This window comes from Pseudocercospora fijiensis (assembly GCF_000340215.1).
Source record: "Pseudocercospora fijiensis CIRAD86 unplaced genomic scaffold MYCFIscaffold_1, whole genome shotgun sequence".
NCBI lineage: Eukaryota > Fungi > Ascomycota > Dothideomycetes > Mycosphaerellales > Mycosphaerellaceae > Pseudocercospora > Pseudocercospora fijiensis.
This window is the reverse complement of record NW_006921532.1, coordinates 1,444,810-1,460,995: the sequence shown is the minus strand read 5'-3', so window position 1 is coordinate 1,460,995 and position 16,186 is coordinate 1,444,810. Positions and strand designations below refer to the sequence as shown.

The 16,186-nt window shown below is 51.3% G+C and overlaps 9 protein-coding genes across 9 annotated transcripts; 3 read left to right on the top strand and 6 right to left on the bottom strand.

Annotated features, from left to right (window-relative positions):
- Positions 1 to 28: 28 nt before the first annotated feature.
- Positions 29 to 888, bottom strand: MYCFIDRAFT_209496 (uncharacterized protein). The gene has a single exon (XM_007922647.1). The coding sequence runs from the start codon at positions 855 to 857 to the stop codon at positions 126 to 128; it is 732 nt and encodes a 243-aa protein (XP_007920838.1). The 5' UTR covers positions 858 to 888; the 3' UTR covers positions 29 to 125.
- A 1,406-nt stretch (positions 889 to 2,294) lies between these two features.
- Positions 2,295 to 3,213, top strand: MYCFIDRAFT_209495 (uncharacterized protein). Its single transcript, XM_007922646.1, has one exon. It carries the CDS (start codon positions 2,348 to 2,350, stop codon positions 2,903 to 2,905), a length of 558 nt encoding a protein of 185 aa, XP_007920837.1. The 5' UTR covers positions 2,295 to 2,347; the 3' UTR covers positions 2,906 to 3,213.
- MYCFIDRAFT_205654 (uncharacterized protein) lies at positions 2,295 to 3,683 on the bottom strand (the record flags this gene model as incomplete). The annotated part of the gene is made up of 7 exons (XM_007922645.1): positions 2,295 to 3,082; positions 3,106 to 3,185; positions 3,220 to 3,307; positions 3,345 to 3,405; positions 3,438 to 3,578; positions 3,608 to 3,629; positions 3,673 to 3,683. 7 exons carry the CDS (start codon positions 3,681 to 3,683, stop codon positions 2,940 to 2,942), a joined length of 546 nt encoding a protein of 181 aa, XP_007920836.1. The 3' UTR covers positions 2,295 to 2,939.
- Positions 3,684 to 3,725: 42 nt separating this feature from the next.
- Positions 3,726 to 6,034, bottom strand: MYCFIDRAFT_26275 (uncharacterized protein; the record flags this gene model as incomplete). The annotated part of the gene is made up of 5 exons (XM_007921552.1): positions 3,726 to 3,880; positions 3,936 to 4,599; positions 4,639 to 4,790; positions 4,861 to 5,546; positions 5,607 to 6,034. The coding sequence occupies 5 exons, from the start codon at positions 6,032 to 6,034 to the stop codon at positions 3,726 to 3,728; spliced, it is 2,085 nt and encodes a 694-aa protein (XP_007919743.1).
- A 1,596-nt stretch (positions 6,035 to 7,630) lies between these two features.
- MYCFIDRAFT_184435 (uncharacterized protein) lies at positions 7,631 to 8,499 on the top strand (the record flags this gene model as incomplete). The annotated part of the gene is made up of 5 exons (XM_007922644.1): positions 7,631 to 7,633; positions 7,688 to 7,803; positions 7,920 to 8,067; positions 8,170 to 8,331; positions 8,389 to 8,499. The coding sequence occupies 5 exons, from the start codon at positions 7,631 to 7,633 to the stop codon at positions 8,497 to 8,499; spliced, it is 540 nt and encodes a 179-aa protein (XP_007920835.1).
- A 302-nt stretch (positions 8,500 to 8,801) lies between these two features.
- On the bottom strand, positions 8,802 to 10,543 carry MYCFIDRAFT_54623 (uncharacterized protein). Its single transcript, XM_007921902.1, has 3 exons — positions 10,057 to 10,543; positions 9,281 to 9,939; positions 8,802 to 9,227 (listed from the first exon to the last, which is right to left on the bottom strand). The coding sequence occupies exons 1-3, from the start codon at positions 10,338 to 10,340 to the stop codon at positions 9,007 to 9,009; spliced, it is 1,164 nt and encodes a 387-aa protein (XP_007920093.1). The 5' UTR covers positions 10,341 to 10,543; the 3' UTR covers positions 8,802 to 9,006.
- Positions 10,544 to 11,406: 863 nt separating this feature from the next.
- On the bottom strand, positions 11,407 to 12,708 carry MYCFIDRAFT_71197 (uncharacterized protein). The gene is made up of 5 exons (XM_007922119.1): positions 12,600 to 12,708; positions 12,445 to 12,457; positions 12,123 to 12,252; positions 11,804 to 12,064; positions 11,407 to 11,749 (listed from the first exon to the last, which is right to left on the bottom strand). The coding sequence occupies exons 1-5, from the start codon at positions 12,614 to 12,616 to the stop codon at positions 11,685 to 11,687; spliced, it is 486 nt and encodes a 161-aa protein (XP_007920310.1). The 5' UTR covers positions 12,617 to 12,708; the 3' UTR covers positions 11,407 to 11,684.
- A 168-nt stretch (positions 12,709 to 12,876) lies between these two features.
- On the top strand, positions 12,877 to 13,585 carry MYCFIDRAFT_47812 (uncharacterized protein). Its single transcript, XM_007921810.1, has 2 exons — positions 12,877 to 13,151; positions 13,209 to 13,585. Exons 1-2 carry the CDS (start codon positions 12,984 to 12,986, stop codon positions 13,413 to 13,415), a joined length of 375 nt encoding a protein of 124 aa, XP_007920001.1. The 5' UTR covers positions 12,877 to 12,983; the 3' UTR covers positions 13,416 to 13,585.
- Positions 13,586 to 14,540: 955 nt separating this feature from the next.
- Positions 14,541 to 15,542, bottom strand: MYCFIDRAFT_15080 (uncharacterized protein; the record flags this gene model as incomplete). The annotated part of the gene is made up of 1 exon (XM_007921463.1): positions 14,541 to 15,542. A coding segment is annotated over one exon (1,002 nt), but the record flags the coding sequence as incomplete, so codon positions are not given.
- Positions 15,543 to 16,186: the final 644 nt, after the last annotated feature.

The following is a 16,186-nucleotide window of genomic DNA, read 5'->3' as shown; positions in this document are numbered from 1 at the left end:
ATGATTACGTGTGTGAGAGTCGCCCGCAGTAGCTCGGTGATGACGAAACCGGAGCGAGGAAGATTTCATTCTGGGTATCTCAAGTGGCGGAAAGTATGTGATACAATAGCATCACCGGTTGGCATCTACGAATCTTCGCCGGCTTCGTTCGCAAGCTCAGGCAGATTCTCCACGCGTTGCATCTCAGAAGACCGTTGCTGTTGTGCTCTCAGCGCACCCGCAGCAGCCATTCCCATGACAATGCCTCCTAGATGACCAGCATGGTCGATAGTGGTCGTCATTCGGCTCATCGCAGCAGAAAGTTCAAGACCTCCAAATAAGGCCAAGAACACCCATGCAGATATGGGAATATCGTAGCCGAATATATGCATTTTTGCGTTGGGGTGCAATGTGCATGCCGCCGCAGCGACTCCCAATACAGATCCGGATGCCCCGAACACATATGCCATCCATTGCTTGGTCGCAACGTTATATGCCAAGCTAGCATAAGCTCCCAGGACACCCGAGGAAAGGTAGATCGCTAGGAAGGTTCCACGCCCGACATCGTCGTGAAGCATCAGGCCAAAGAGCCAGAGCGATACGACGTTGGATAGCAAGTGTTTGAACGTGTCGTGTCTGAATGTCGCGCCAATAATGCTGAGAGCGTATGGGTAAGCAGGTACGACCGTCATGTATTTACTGTATGACCTCCAGAGAGGTGGGATCCGGCCCATTATGAAGGACGCGAACAATATTCCAGTGAGCGCGTAAAGTGTCGCTGCAGCAGGTGGTGTATCTGGAAACATACGAGCTGATTTCGGAGGGGGTGTGTAGTTCTCGCTCAGGTAGTAGCAACCAGCAAGTACAGCGAGGAGCATCAGGAATGATGGCGCTAGTCGTTTGAATGCGCTCATCTGCGGTACCACATTTTCCTTGATTATTGCTGCTTGCTCTTCGTAATATTTCACCCAGGGTTTACGCTCCACCGGTGCCAGCCAGGCTTTCGTCTGCGGTGCGCCAATGTTGACGGTCTTCGGCAGATTGAACTTCAGGCCGAAGGGTCCTTTGACCTGCGTCGTAACCTGAACGCTGTGCACGATCGGTTTGACACCACCAGCTAGGTCAAGCGGGCCGCGAGCCACGGCTATCGCATTCGCTGCTAGTTGTGCTTCCTTCCGCTCCTTCTCTGCTTTCCAAACCTCGAAGGCCGATTCGTTGGCTTTCCTGGTCTGTATTAGAACGCTCTCTCCGGACCTCGCTCTGCCTTCTGCAGTGCCTTGTTGCGATTCTTCCGGCACGTGCTCTAGCTCAGCTTCGGGTTCAGGCTCTTCGCCCTCTGGCGCTTTATATAGACCGAGCTCTACGGCACGTGCTTGTATATCTTCTCGCAGTCTTTGCTGCTCCTCTTCTGCCCATATTTGACCATTTGCGGATTCATCCACATTTGGCAGCACACTTCTGACATATTCCAGTCCTTTCAAAGCTTGATCCGAAGTCACGCCTGAGCTTTTGGGGAAGTCGAGCCCAACATCGATGAGGGCGCCAGACATACGTCGCCAATGCATGACACTCAATATGTAGTTTCCAGTATCCACATCTATCTCTTCGCCCTGAAATATGGCATTGATCTGGGGCTGGCTTCGCTCCCCATCCGGTAAAGGCATTCCACCCTCGGGTGCATAGTCTCGCCAGGAGAGCTGCTCTGACTCGGCCTCGACTGGTAAGCCTTCGCTATGAGTTGCCAGCGTCTGGGCAGGTTGCAGCTTTGCTTCATTTTCATTCGCTTTCCTGGCCTTCGCTGCGTGATTCTGAGGTGGTGGAGGCCTTGCCGCGTGATTCTGAGGTGGTGGAGGCCTCGCCGTCTTCTGTATTGAAGACCTTTGCCTGGACTTTGCAGCTAGGCATGAGGACGTCGAGAATGGAACCTCGTAGCGCGCTGGAGATAGCGCTTTGCTCGATCTTGACAGTCGACCCGGGCGCGCTGTCGACCACTCTGCGAAGCTACGCGTCGACGTGGACTTGGCATATCCATTGAAAAGTTTCAGGAGTGGTCTCGCTCGAGCTTGTGGGGCGGCGCTGTACGCCCGTATCGCTATCGATGTCCAGACATTGTTCATGATTGAAGCTAAATGCTCCGTTCACGATTCTCAGAGTCGATGTGAATGAAGTGATGATGATGAGCTAGACTGACTCTCACTGACGCGGAGACCGTTCGGAAGTGCCCCACTTAAACTTTCACATGCAACGGCCAAGGGTCCTACGTAACGCGCCCTCGTAGCCTGAATCCGGGGTGAGCTCTCTCTCTCTCTCACTTTCGTCCATTTCTCCTCAAGGCACATGTGACCCTTCATACTACAAACCATAGCTGATGCCTTCACCGCTCCCTCCGTGGCTCGAACTCTACCCAGCCGCCGCCAACAACACTGCTGCTCAGAACACCGCTCCAAATCCATCACAAACAGAGAATCTGTTGCCCTTCGACACCATGTCATCAAACTCGACACCGATCAGTCCCGAGATGTTCGCTCTCGCCATCAAGGACCTTCCTATCGACACACTTTACGCTAAAGCATCAGAGCTCCAAAACAGCATCTCCCATCTCCTCCACTCAAACGCACAAATGAAGGAATTCGCAGACGAAGGAGACGATGTGTGCAAGGAAGCAATTGCGGAAAACGATGTCGTGGTCAAGAGAATGGAGGAGCGTGTAGCGTTATGCCAGGTGGAGTTAGAAAGTAGAGGTCTGCTCTGGACGGGTCATGCTGAGAAGGATGAAGTCAAGGTCAATGGGCACGCTGAGACGAATGGCGAAGCTAGTGGCAGATCTGCTCCGACGCCAGCGGCGAGTGGGAGACTGAATGACGAAGAATTGAGACGGCAGCTGGAAGCACAGATGGAGGATGATGAAGATGGCGTGCATCTGTGAGCAAGAGAACAGGAATCTCAACGAAGGAAATTACTCACGAGAAGATGAGATGGTCGTGATATGACACGAAAGTCTGAACCCGACTTGCAGCTTTGCTATCAATGAGAGAGTGGGGATCGCATCCACATCTCGATATTCGAAGCGTGGCACGTGGGAATCGAATCATCAGTGGAAGTGCTGTGTGCGGAGATCTTCGTGACCATCTTTCAGAGACGCCATCTGAACCTCAAACCAGAGCATGACATGATAACTCGCATGGATCCAGCTCTTGTCACGAAGTCTAGAATGCCAACAAGGCCTAGTCGACCACCAACGATGACTTTCCCGAAAAGCTCCAGGAACTTGTAGACATCAAGAGGACTTTGTGCATGTCGTCTGGCACCTCAATGACTTCAATATCGGCTCATGTTCTTTGCACATCGCATCCACAATAGTACACAATCAGGTGTTAACAGATCCAATTCGCATCTGGCGCGAGGCCCACTGCGGCTTCTGATGCGCTCTTGCCTGTATACCTCGCTAAACTGCTGACTTGGAGAAGCGGAGCACGGTTACGAATATAATGGCTTTCTGCCAAGCGATCGATCATGATGGGTAGCCGAGGGCTTGGGCGGTCTCGTTCTATGCAGTGCCGAGTCGAGTTGGCTTGTCGTTTCGAATGCGATGATGCTGCCTCGGTGTGCAATTGCACGGCTGCGCCACGTCAAATGCGAATTGGAAAAATCTGGTTGATGGTGGTGTTGCCGACAGGGGTATAGGAGTGTCACTTAGCCAGCATGCCATGAAAGTTTGACCCTCGTTGCAAGTACGAAATCAATTCTCAGCCGGCTTGAGAGAAGTCCGACAAGTTCGGATATCGAAGGTCCGCATTCTCTTCAAGGTGTGCCATCCACGACTTTAGAAATTTGCTGCCGGAGCTGATGGTCTCAGAGTCGCCAATCACGCACAGCTGGCGTTTTGGACGTGTCATCGCAACTGTGAATCAACGGTCAGCAATGCTCTGAAAATCGCACTATCACAAGATTCTTACCATTCAAGCGTCGTTTCTCACTTAAAAAGCCGACTTCGTGCTCTGCATTGCTTCGCACAAGGCTCACAATCACCGCCTCTTTCTCGCGGCCTTGAAAGCCATCAACGCTGCCAAGCTCAAGTCCGGGAACTTGTTCCTTGAGCATCTGTGAGAGCAGAGCGAGTTGCCCATTGTATGGTGTTACAACTGCAATATCATCGGCCTTCACACCAGAATTGACGAGATTTATGATGTGTTCACGAACGATCAACGCCTCCGCTTCATTCACCTTGCTTTCGGCGAGCAGACTGGACTTGCCTTTGACAGTATCTTCTGCCTCAGTCTTCTCTGGGAAATCTCCTCCTTGTGTGTCGAAAAAGATTAGCGGTTCGATTGTATTGTCGTTTCCCGCGACACCATAGGGCAAGTCCTTTAGAAGACGAGATTTAACAGCATCCGCAGCAATCAGCTTGTCCCCATAAAGTGCATGTGAAGGAAATTGCATGATTTTCTCGTGCATGCGATATTGTGTGGTGAGCATTCGCTTAATCTTGTTGCCATGGAGCTTGAGCAGTCGATCAAAAAGTGTTGTTTCGAGATGGACATCATCGTCCTTGGCCTTGGCAGCGCCGCCCGTCGATTTTTGATCGGTAAGACTGGCCTTAGCAAGGGCTTTTGTTGTGTCCTCTAACTTAGTTGTCGGTTTCAAATGCTTCTTCTCGACTTTACTATTTGATGACTTGATCGTTGGTGGCAGCTGAAGATGGTCCCCTGCCAGCACAAGCTTTGAGGCTCCGCTCGTCAAGACAGGGATCCAGCATTGCGCTTCCAGGGCCTGAGATGCTTCATCCACTATCACGACATCGAATTCTTGATCTGTGGGATGTTTTAGCTATTGCTCAAGATCGTTGTCGTTGATAGCTGCTGTAAGACTGGATTGAAATACCTTTCAGCTGGAAACCTCCGGATCCGTGAAGAGTTGAGAGTACAACTTGGCTTTGCTGGAGTAGTTCTCTCACTACTCGGCCTTCTCGCTCGCGATACTCTTTTCGAAGGTCTTTGAGCTCTCCATAAATAGCTTTCCTTTCCCTGCCATTCCGTGTCTTACGGATTGAAGCTTGCTTGCTGTCCATTTCCGATCTGATATCTGTTACAATAGCAGCAGCGTCACTAGTGTTTGTAAGGACCTCCATGCTGTGATTGATGACGCTAGGCAAGAGACGAGCAGGGTGGCCAAGACGAACCATGCTGACTTTGTGAGGTGCCAGACGCTCAATAATGTTGTCAACACTGATATTACTTGGGCCGCACACCAGCAGCCGGAGCTTTTGCTTCAAGAGTTGCAGAATGAGCTCGATCAAAGTGTGAGTCTTTCCAGTTCCGGGAGGACCATGTATCAGTACAACCTCTTGCGAGGCGAGCGCAAATTGTATGGCTTCTTTCTGACTGTCGTTCAAAGTTGGATCGCTCCATTGGATCTCAGCCTTGAGGTCAGAATCAGAAACTGCAGTAGGTGATGATCGCCCAAACAGGACCTGCGTTAGCGTGCTATGCTCTGAAGGCTGCATTTTCTGGAGCCTTGACATAGTCTGATTGAGACGCTTATACGTGACATCGTTGGCCAATTTGACTCTAAGTGGAAAGGAGGGAATCAGTATGGACTCCTACTTACCGTGAGCTTCGCCGACTCACAGCCAAAGCTTGCCTGTAGGCAAATCTGCATCTTCCTTGTCCAATGCTACAGTGATAGTCGTTGTGTGCGTTTTCGTAACGACGCCCTCAACGCCCTTCTTTTCCAAATTCTCCCTCTCTTTCTTCTTCTCGGCGCCTTTTGGCTGCTCGGCCACCGCACAGATGTCGCCAACGCGAAGACCATGTTCAGGCAATTCGGGCGAACTTGATATGGCAGGATCTAGACTGAGCTCCAAAAGCGTCTTGCCGCCGAAACCCGTTCTCTGCGATGATACCGCCAGATTCAGCAGAGCAAGACCAGCGCGCTGCAGTGTTGTCGGCGCGTGAGTCGAAGTCAAGAGCTGCGTCTCGGCGACTTCAGCATCGCGCTCGTTGTCGAGCAGCGACAGCTGACTGGCTGCGAACGCCGCTATGTCTGTCTCCTTCATGCTGGCGACAAATCCTCGTCTGGTAAGATGGGTAGTTACTACACTGCCAATGCTGGAACTGCTTAGATTCATGCTTCTTTGGCCGAATTTCGGCCGAGATCCGAATGCATGCCTGCACTTCCCTGTCGTCATTCTCCCGCGAACCTCGTCTGATCATTTCCGCTGTTTTCGGTGTATGGAATGATCTTTCACCAACGTCGGCGGAACGAGGAGAACCGCCATATGATGGAAAGGTGAAAAGCAAGTTGGACCTCCAGGACATGTCGCTTTCCAGGCGGTCACTTTTCGTTTGGACGCTTTTCAGCAAGAGTGCTATGCTCCTGCCGTACAGCCGGCATTGACGCGTGTGAGTCGACAAGTACGTTCCGAGTCACTTCCTCTCTACTACGAATGCAATGACTTCGTGTTGCATACCGAGAGTCCAAAGGCAGGAGATGCGTGGAAGTGGCTGCGAACTAATCAGATCTACCTTCCCATCATGCGACGTCTGACGCTGTGGATACGATATGTGCCATTCGCGAGCCACAGGGCATCATCCCAAGGAGCAATCGGCATTTCGATATACCGTCCCACAAGAGCGGATAAATGGAAAATAGACGCGGGCTGGAAATGGATCACTGTCGTGCGCCGGCCTGCAGAGTTAAATGGCGATGTGAAGTATATCATGAAAAGGCTGGACGAAGCACTTGCTCCGATCTCAAAGGAAGGCGCAGGACCCGAAGACTATATTGGCATGATGTTAGGCTATTCTACGTTCATTCTACGTTCAGCAGAAGATGTCATGATCTGTCGTCAGGTCATCCGCCGTGGTAATATGGCTTTAACTTTACGAAATCGCCCAGCGCAAGAATACGGCAACACAATACCTTCAATGTCCTTCGCAAAAGTAAGGAACGAGGGATGTGCCATAAATCTGCAATCAATTAGCCGGCTTCCGTCATCAGCTTCGATCTTGTTGTGACACAGCTGTGTTACGAAAGAGCCACGCTAAAGAGCATGGTCAGCAGATATCTGGGACTCAAAGGCTATTGGGCTACTCGCCCAGCAGAATCCAGCAGTGCCGACCGGAAGATATTTAGCTTCGTTCTTCTTGAGGGCCTTCATAAAAGCCATAGACTCATGCTCCAGCCACAGCGGGTCTGGTGCACATCATGAAGGGAAGGAAATACCACATCATATACGCAAGATGGCGGACCTTTTAAGCTGAGCCCAGGAATCGATTTTACGGTCTAGTCAAATCTCGTAATACCTTGCATGAATTCGGGTAGATAAACCTGGAAACCCATTCTTCGCATAGTTGTCTGCCAAGATGCGTTTATTTGGCGAACTCCATGCAAATGCATAGGATTTGGAGAGACACTGCTCCAAGAACGAGTCCTGTAGCTCCCCAATAATGATATATTCAGGCTTCAAGCCTACGGTTATTGTTTTGGTATCTCCATATGTTGGCCACAGTATGCCGTGTGGACTAGCGACTCTTCTTGTGGATATGCAAGGAAATTTGTTGCCATCGCGAACAAGCATCATTTTATTTAGAAACACAACTCATCATTCACCTCATCTACATACGTCCTTGTACAATCCACGCTACTCATCATGGTGATCTTCACCCTCCCAAACCCGTGCCACCAAAAATTCTGATTCCGGAGAAAGGTGCACGCCGATTCTTCAAATTTCGCCCAAGGAGTGAGCAAAACGGCCGCATATGAGCAAATCATCGGAGAAGCAAAAGCTCTTTTCGATGGCCAACGAAACTGGGTAAATTCCTTGTACCTTTCACTCACAAAGCTCTTGACCACATTCTAAAACTCTCACAGGTCTGGTAAGAAGCAAGCACGATGAACAGCTCTTCTCTTCAGGCCAGCAATGCTAAACCCATATCCAGCAACACCGCAAACACAGCCTCTCTAATCTGGCACGCCCTCCACGCCCTCCCCTTCCCAAGCAACAAAGTGAACTGGGCAGGTTTCTACGTCCTCGACACATCTTCTTCCATCACCGACCAATTAATTCTAGGACCATTTCAAGGCAAAGTACGAAACACCTTTTTCAAATCCCCAAGCTATAATCTGCAAAAGGATAAAACCACTTGTCCTTCTTCTTCTTCTTCTGATACAGTCTACATGAAATCATAGGTCGCATGCCAAACCATACAATTCGGAAGAGGAGTCTGTGGAGCAGCAGCAGCGACAAAAACGACACAATTAGTCCCTGATGTGGAGAAGTTCGTCGGACATATTGCGTGTGACGGGGATTCGAGGAGTGAGATTGTTGTGCCGGTTCTGAAAGGGGGGGAGGTATGGGGTTGTTGCATGACGGATTGTGGTCCGTGAGACTGACGGTAGTTGCTCCAGGTCGTTGCGATTATCGATATTGATTGTGCTGTAGAGAATGGGTTTGATGAGGAGGATCAGAGGAAGCTTGAGGAGTTGGCGGAGATTCTTGCTGAGGCTTGTGATTGGTGAGGCAGGGCTAGAAATTTGATTGATGTGAACAAGCGCTTGGGAGGTGAGGTTGATATATGGATTTCGCTGGCACTCATAAGACGTGCTGCCTTCCATCATGATTTCGTGACAGTGGAGCACACCGGATGAAGCGAATCCTGCTCATGTCTTGGAAGCAAGCAGTAGTGGGAAGGAAGATTTGAGCATTGAGTAGCATAATTCACGATTCAGGAGTGCTGATTGTAATAGGGCTGAGGCAGACTGACAGCACCACCAAAATTATGGACGGGATTTACCCGCCCGAAGCTGACTATATCTGGAGTAGGAAGAGCAAGTGGACATTTCAATTGGCACGCACAATTGGTATCTTGATTTGAGACTCACAATTTGGCACAAGACTCGCTTTTACTCGCCAAACGCTAAGCGCCACAACCACGATTGAAGTATGTATCGTGGTATTCATCAAAAACACAATCGCTTGGGCACCTCTTTGGCTTATGCAATCGCTTCGTACCTCATGCAATCAGCTCATACTTGCTTCATGTCGACAACGCATCGGATGCAGTCTCCGGCGCGCATGTCCTGGAATGCTTGGTTGATGCCGCCAAGCTTCTGTCTGTGGGTGATGAACTCGTCGACCTTGAGCTTGCCGTCCATGTAGTCTTGCACGAGACCGCCCATTTGGCTGCGGCCCTTGACACCACCGAAAGCGCAGCCCTTCCATACACGGCCGGTAACAAGTTGGAATGCTATACAGAAGTCAGTTGGAAATATCGCAAATTAGAGATATGACGACACTCACGTCTTGTCGAGATCTCCTTTCCAGCAGCAGCGACACCAATAATGATGCTCTCTCCCCAACCCTTGTGGCAAGCCTCGAGGGCTGCTCTCATTACTTGCACGTTACCTGTGCAGTCGAAGGTGTAGTCGCAGCCGCCGTCGGTCATATCGATAAGTCTCTGCTGGATGGTCTCGCCCTCCTTGAGGTCCTTAGCTGGGTTCACGAAGTCAGTAGCGCCGAATTTCTTCGACCACTCCTTCTTCTTGTCGTTGACGTCAACCACAATGATCTTGCCAGCCTTGTTCTTCGCAGCACCCTGAATGACCGAGAGACCGACGCAGCCAGCACCAAAGACAGCCACGTTTGAGCCCTCCTCGACACCCTTCCCAGTCCGGCCAGCAGTGATGACTGCGGCGCCGTATCCGGTGGTAATACCACAACCAAGCAGACATGTTCGGTCCATCGGTGCCTTGTCCGTCACGGTAACAACAGAGATGTCAGCGACAACGGTGTATTGGGAGAATGTAGAGCAGCCCATGAAAGCGAGAATATCCTGGCCCTTGCACTTAAATCGAGAAGTGCCATCTGGGAGGACACCCTTTCCTTGAGTGGCACGAATCTTGCCACATAGGTTGGTCTTGCCGGATTTGCAGAACTTGCATTCGCCGCATTCTGGTGTGCTATTTCAATTGTTAGTCCCCAGTGTCTTATATGACATGTTGCCGAGTTTTGGGAGATAGTCCATCAAGGTCTTCCCAGAAGGTATACCCAGCAACCTTTTTCCCGCGTGTACTTACTAAAGTGCAACAACTGTGTCGCCCACCTTCACGTTGGTCACGCCTTCGCCAACGCTCTCAACGATACCAGCGCCCTCGTGTCCAGCAATGACAGGGAAAGCGCCCTCAGGATCTTGTCCACTCAACATGTATGCATCGGTATGGCAGACACCCGTGTAGTGGACCTGTATGCGGACCTCGTGGGCCTTGGGCGGAGCAACCTCAACATCCTCAATCACCAAGTCCTTGCCGGCCTCCCAGGCCACAGCAGCCTTGCAGGTGATGGTTTTGCCTTCAGTCGACATTTTGCAATCCTCAATTCTTCAAATCTGCCCAAATAGCTCGTGACGCAATCGTGGTGGTTCGGGTTGGGAAGCTGCAGAGACCTTGATGGGCAGTGCAGTACAGGTATTTGAAGGAGGAGAAAAGCTTTAGTAGTTCAGCGAAAGGGAGAAAGGTGGCAGGCTCATGGGAAAACCGCTTTTCGCCCAATTTGAGTTGATTCGTTCCCTCCTGCCAACCAGTACGATGATGTATTTTGCTATCTCCCCTGGTTCAATAATCGCGGGGCTTGGAGGGGCGCTCACACTCTTCCGTTGCCGCGAGAAAACCCGCACGCAGTGGCAAATGGCGAGCCGCAATCGTCCCGATGCATTTGGAAAGTCGTGGCGCCTTGCCGGATGTGGATTCATCTTCCTGTGCTTGAGTGAGGCTCTGTGATAAAGATGCGGCTCCTGTGCGGGAAGGCCGCATGGTGCAAAGTCACGGCAGCACAGTAACGGCAGTGCAATCCGGACAGCCACGGCGAACGCGAACACTTGGTCAGGCTGGCTGCCATTTTGCCGACGTATCTGTCAGGCTACGGTATTGCTTCCGGCGGGTGGTGTATTAGTACGCTGCGCGAGGCAGCACCCAACCGACCGCATCACGTCCATGGTTCTCCCAACATTGCCGCGAGCTCATTAAGGATAGGTTGATCATATCGCGATTGAGCGAAGCGTTTGGAATTGCGAAGAGCGAGACTTGATGCAGAGGACTGCGCGAAGGACGAGGTCGCTGTAGAAAAGGGGGCTGAACTTGCGATACGCATTGACCACGCACAAGATCAGTACGCGGTGCTTTGCTGATCACTGTAGTACGTGGAGGGAGGACGTCGTGGTCCAGATTGAAGAGATTACGCGGGTGAAGGCAGAAAGACTGGAGGCAGAGCTTCTGGGGAGGAGACGTGAAGGACAGACACTACAATGTTTCGAGATGCAAGGGCGATGATCGATTGAAGGACTCTTGAGATGCGGAGAGTGTATCCTGCGTGCTCGCATATCTGCGACAGCTTAATCACATTTGGGTGGTGATCTTATCATGCGCAGGGGTCCAGTGAAAATCCCTTACATACAGCGTCTACTATTTTGTCTTGAAAACGCCTGCTGTTGAATATACAACTACCGTTACATGCTAATCGGAAGATGCGTCCTGTTGCATCATTATTCAATCCTCCTGCAGGCGGCATGGCCAACCTATGCAATCAACTCGCACGGCCGGCCGGCCTTTCGTCGCGCCCACCACCAGATCGCCACTTGAATTCATTCCTGTCATCTGATGCGCGCTAGTGATCGAAAGTCTGGTCTGCGCATCGCATTCGCTACACTCGTCTAGCACTCAGCATCTTGGCTGGCGCGCGAGTTCATGAGCAGAGCAACGATAAGTCCGTAAAGACCTGGGAGACCGATTAGCGAATGCTTTGAAAGTCTGTTCTGTATCGGTGACTTGCCCAAGACTTCTGCGAAAATGAGGATAAGAATCATGCCGACGAACAATCTTGGTTGCTGCGCGGTACCACGCACACCAGCATCACCCACAATGCCAATGGCGAAACCTGCGGCAAGACCAGCAAGACCGACAGAGAGACCTGCACCGAGCTGAATGAATCCGGTGAACAGCGGCACCTTTTGAGTGAGCTCGTTTGAGATCAGGACGGACACGACTAGACCGTAGATAGCAATAATACCAGCCATAATGACTGGGATGATGTCTGTAGGAGCAGATCAGCTGGTGTTGGTGGATATCTCTCGCTCCAAAACCTCACGTACTCTTGACGATCAGATCGGGCCTGAGCACACCCATAGAAGAGATACCGACGCCAGCCTTTGCGGTTCCGTATGCAGCGCCGAAACATGTGAAGACAATGGCGCTAGTGCAGCCCATGGCACCGAAGAAGGGCTATCAAGCAGTTAGTATCAAGATAACATGAACTTCACATCTCTCTCGATCTTCCAGCATCTTGCACATCCAGCGCAACCATCTTCCATGCATTCCGTGTACCCAAAATATGGAAGCTTATTGATGGCGCGTACGGTGGCCAACGCAGCCAGGAGAGGAGCAGCGATTCGCGGTGGATCGGAAGGAACTTACGGCATACACGGGGCTACAAAGAACATTTTGTCAGTTGAGATCTATACCATGCATTGCATATGACAGCCGTGATGGCTTGAGGGCGCGCATGGAGCTCTTTGCCATGTTTCTGCGCCGTCTAGCATCGCGGCAGTGGTGCCGGGCGAAGTACATACCAGAGATCGGTGGCCATGTTGACGATGTTTCTCGGCGTGTGGTAAGGAGTTGTACGGGTGTTCGATATGGAGATGGAGGTGTGGTGTGGTGTCGCGGGCGAGGATGTCGATGCGTGAGAGCTTGTCGTTGTCGTCAGAAGACAGGTTCCCTCGAAAGCTGCAGGCCCGGAACTCGCCGCACGTGACAGCTCGCTTATGCAAAGTCTATCGCGGATTATGAAAACTTCGAGCTCCAGCTGCCACCGATTTTCTGTCCTCTTCTGTTCGAGCGCTTTGACAACTTTCCAAGGCAGTGAACTCAGACACGGGCGAGCCTTGCCAGACGCCCACATCACGGCCACTGCGACCTCCCACTATTCGCGCTCCACCCCAGACCACCAAAAAATGTCTGAATCCGCCGCCTGGCCAGTGGCCGACTCTGCTTTGACGCAGGAGATTCTCGATCTGGTGCAGCAGGCCTCGCACTACCGCCAGCTGAAGAAGGGTGCCAACGAGGCCACAAAGACCCTCAACCGCGGTATCAGCGAGATCGTGATCTTGGCAGCAGACACTGTGAGTGTTCTCCTACATACCTCTGGGGGGCAGATCGATGCTGATACTTTCCTCCAGACTCCTCTCGCTATCCTGCTCCACCTGCCACTGCTCTGTGAGGACAAGAACACGCCATATGTCTACGTTCCTTCCAAGATGGCGCTCGGTCGCGCCTGCGGTGTCTCCCGAGCTGTTATTTCCTGCAGCATCACGTCAAACGAGGCCAGTGACTTGAACAATCAGATTCGCGCGCTGAAAGACAAGGTGGAGCGTTTGATGATCTAAGAGAAGGCGAGTGCAATCTTGATACCAATGAAAAGTGGACGGGAAGCACGGTGCGATGCCTAATGAGCTGGCCGCGAGAATTGAGAGGGCGCCAGAGACTTTTTTTGGGAAGATGCGTGGATAGAAGAAATTCAAATGAGATCAGCTTGCAAAGGCTTGAAATTTGGGAGAATGCGCCATGTGCTTTTACTCAACGTTGTGCCAATGTACAGAGACTTCCGCTGCTTCATGGACGATATGGGCAAGGAGCGCCGTTTTCAAGGAGAGCTGACATCGATCTCAGGTTCGTGTCACCGCAACAGACTACCAAACCGGGCTCACTCAGAAAGGTTTTTGGCATCGCTGAACGCTCGAAACTCAAGACGAGGATCAAACCAGGAATTCTCTCCTTTTTTTCCCCTGCGGTGAGAGCGCTGATAGCGCAAGAGCTTGGAAGAATGTTTGCGTGACTACCTTCGCATACTCAGTCACCGACATGGACGAAAATTCGACCTTAAACCAAAGAGCAACAGTGTCAGACATGAAATCGAGTCCTTAGGCTCTTTCGCCTTTCGCCTCCAAGAGTAATCATCGAAGGAAGCTGGACAAATTCCAAAGTCAGAGAAAAGGTTGAGTTCAGACAGCCGTCCCGTTTCCATTAATGCTTATGTACAATCGAACACTCCCATTATCCAATGTCCAGCCCTTGCCCATGCTTCGTTATCGTTACAGCTCTGAATGACAGACAGCCTGACCTGTTGCGTCAATGTTTCCCGACAATGCTTGCTAATGTTACAAAAGTGCAGTAAATGGCAGCCAGCATGACCTGCTTGCGCCAAGGTTTCGCAATGCGTGATGGTGTCACTAAGTGTCGCTGATGATCGGTAAAGACTGGATGGCGAACGGGTTGCTGGTTTTTTGTGAAGGAGCCAAACCAAGTAGCTCAGACCTCCGACCTCAAAGCCAAAACATGATGTCGTCCATCTTCTGGTCCCACGGGTTCTTTCTGCCATTGTGCCAGTTAGGATCATCCGCAATCAGGTTTCGAATTCGCATTTGGTATTGCCTCACACCATCCCTGCCATTATCATTCTCTGCTTGAGTCTTCTGCGGCAGCGATGGCATGAATGCATTGAGGTAGACGTTGAGGTACTTGTGTGCACGGTCACAAAGGCGGTCGGCATAGTACGCTGGTGCACAGTACGACACACCCTTAGTTGCGCGCGCATAGTCGTAGCAGAATGCGTGAGTGATGTTTTGAATGTCGGACATGGGAATAGCATTGTCGTTGCAAATGACCACGTAGTGCGCAGACTTTGCCGTTCCTCGCAAGGCAGCATGGCTTTGCAAGAAGAAGTCTGGAAAGGCTCCTGCGATGCCTGTCTGTGTAATGACCTGATCCACAACCAGACCAGGCTTGATATTGCCGTTTATTGGGCCGCCAGGCTTGTCTCGATATGACATGGCATCGTTGCGACTGAAGAATCGGGTATGATGCCTCTTTCCAACAACAATTGCACTGACAGGGATTTCTGGAGAACGAGAACTCTTCGAACGTTCGCCGCGTTGAGGTTCCGAGTAACGGCAAATGAGCCATGTTAGGTAGGCTTGCCGAATTGAGGCGACTTCCTGTTCCAGAACCTGATGGTATTGATCTTCGCTGACACCATCTCGATAGTAGAGAATTCGCTGAGGTAATTGTTGGGTACCCTGACCAAACGCCATAAGGCATTCTAGAAACATCTCGGTAACATTGTTCACGGTCAATATTTCTTGTCGAGCTGGCTGTAGGCGTACAGAACCGGCGAAATTGACGTATTGCTTGTCAATGGAGCCGACCATAGAGGCGATTGAGGGCAGATCGCCGCCTGGATGAACAACATCTACTCCAATCACCAGTGTGCTCTCCCCAATCTTATGGAAGGCTGACTGCGCTGCCTTTCCCTTCCCAATTCGCACATGATGATTTTGACCGCCAGCCTTGATGTTTGCCTTGAGCACGAGATTGGAGAACAGAGCATCGTTGCCAGAGGCCTTTAACTTTTGATTTGTGCAGAAAATGGTTTTCAAACCAAGCGAGCAGTCGGCAATGCGCTTGAGGACCGGATAAAGCTCGTTGTCTTGCTTGTCCAGAAGAATTAGAACCAAGGTCTCCCGGTCCTTCGATCCACATTCTTTCGCGATGATGTCTTTGTACTGCTTGAAGGCTTCTAAATTGAAGCTGCCACGGACCGCTGGCAGCTGCGCGCTGATCACCTCGACGCCGCCCTTGTCGGTCGACTGCAGGACACCATGATCAATGCAACGTTGCAGGAAGCCATTGCCTACCTCCACTGCATTCAATTCTGTTTGGCCTTCCCTTAAGTCCAGCACACCTATTCGGACCTTGAATGTAGGCGCAGTCACCATGCGATCATTTCGGATGTCCCACGATGCATTGACAATCTTGTCCTTACTCGTTGCTCGATACTGGACGATCGGGGCAGGCAGGAGTTTTCCTGGAACTTCAAGTAGGGCTGTGCCAGTCTGGAGACCGAGATTGTTGCCCAGGTCATTCGCGATCGGAGCGTTGCCGTTTACGCCGAGGAATCTTAGACCTTCGTCATTGATGGCGATCTGATTGGCTGCAGGATGCCTGAGTGCAACTCCCAACATCCGATGCATATCGCCACTGTTCAGCTTCTTACTGAAAGGCTGATGCGGCTCGAGCTCCAGGTACTCAGGAGGGATCCAGAGCTGACCACCCGAAGAGCCTTCTGGCAGACCGACATTGACGCATGGTCGATGAACCT

What these genes read in the sequence shown, in the direction of transcription:
- MYCFIDRAFT_209496 (XM_007922647.1), bottom strand. Translation starts at nt 857, where the DNA reads ATGCTCCTCGCTGTACTTGCTGGTTGCTACTACCTGAGCGAGAACTAC.
- MYCFIDRAFT_209495 (XM_007922646.1), top strand. Translation starts at nt 2,348, where the DNA reads ATGCCTTCACCGCTCCCTCCGTGGCTCGAACTCTACCCAGCCGCCGCC.
- MYCFIDRAFT_54623 (XM_007921902.1), bottom strand. Translation starts at nt 10,340, where the DNA reads ATGTCGACTGAAGGCAAAACCATCACCTGCAAGGCTGCTGTGGCCTGG. An exon ending in GACACAGTTGTTGCACTTTA is followed by an intron (nt 9,940 to 10,056) that starts GTAAGTACACGC and finishes CAATTGAAATAG; the next exon opens with CACACCAGAATGCGGCGAAT. An exon ending in AAAGGAGATCTCGACAAGAC is followed by an intron (nt 9,228 to 9,280) that starts GTGAGTGTCGTC and finishes ACTTCTGTATAG; the next exon opens with CATTCCAACTTGTTACCGGC.
- MYCFIDRAFT_71197 (XM_007922119.1), bottom strand. An exon ending in GCCCGATCTGATCGTCAAGA is followed by an intron (nt 12,065 to 12,122) that starts GTACGTGAGGTT and finishes CTGCTCCTACAG; the next exon opens with ACATCATCCCAGTCATTATG. An exon ending in CATTTTCGCAGAAGTCTTGG is followed by an intron (nt 11,750 to 11,803) that starts GCAAGTCACCGA and finishes TCGGTCTCCCAG; the next exon opens with GTCTTTACGGACTTATCGTT.
- MYCFIDRAFT_47812 (XM_007921810.1), top strand. Translation starts at nt 12,984, where the DNA reads ATGTCTGAATCCGCCGCCTGGCCAGTGGCCGACTCTGCTTTGACGCAG. An exon ending in TGATCTTGGCAGCAGACACT is followed by an intron (nt 13,152 to 13,208) that starts GTGAGTGTTCTC and finishes ACTTTCCTCCAG; the next exon opens with ACTCCTCTCGCTATCCTGCT.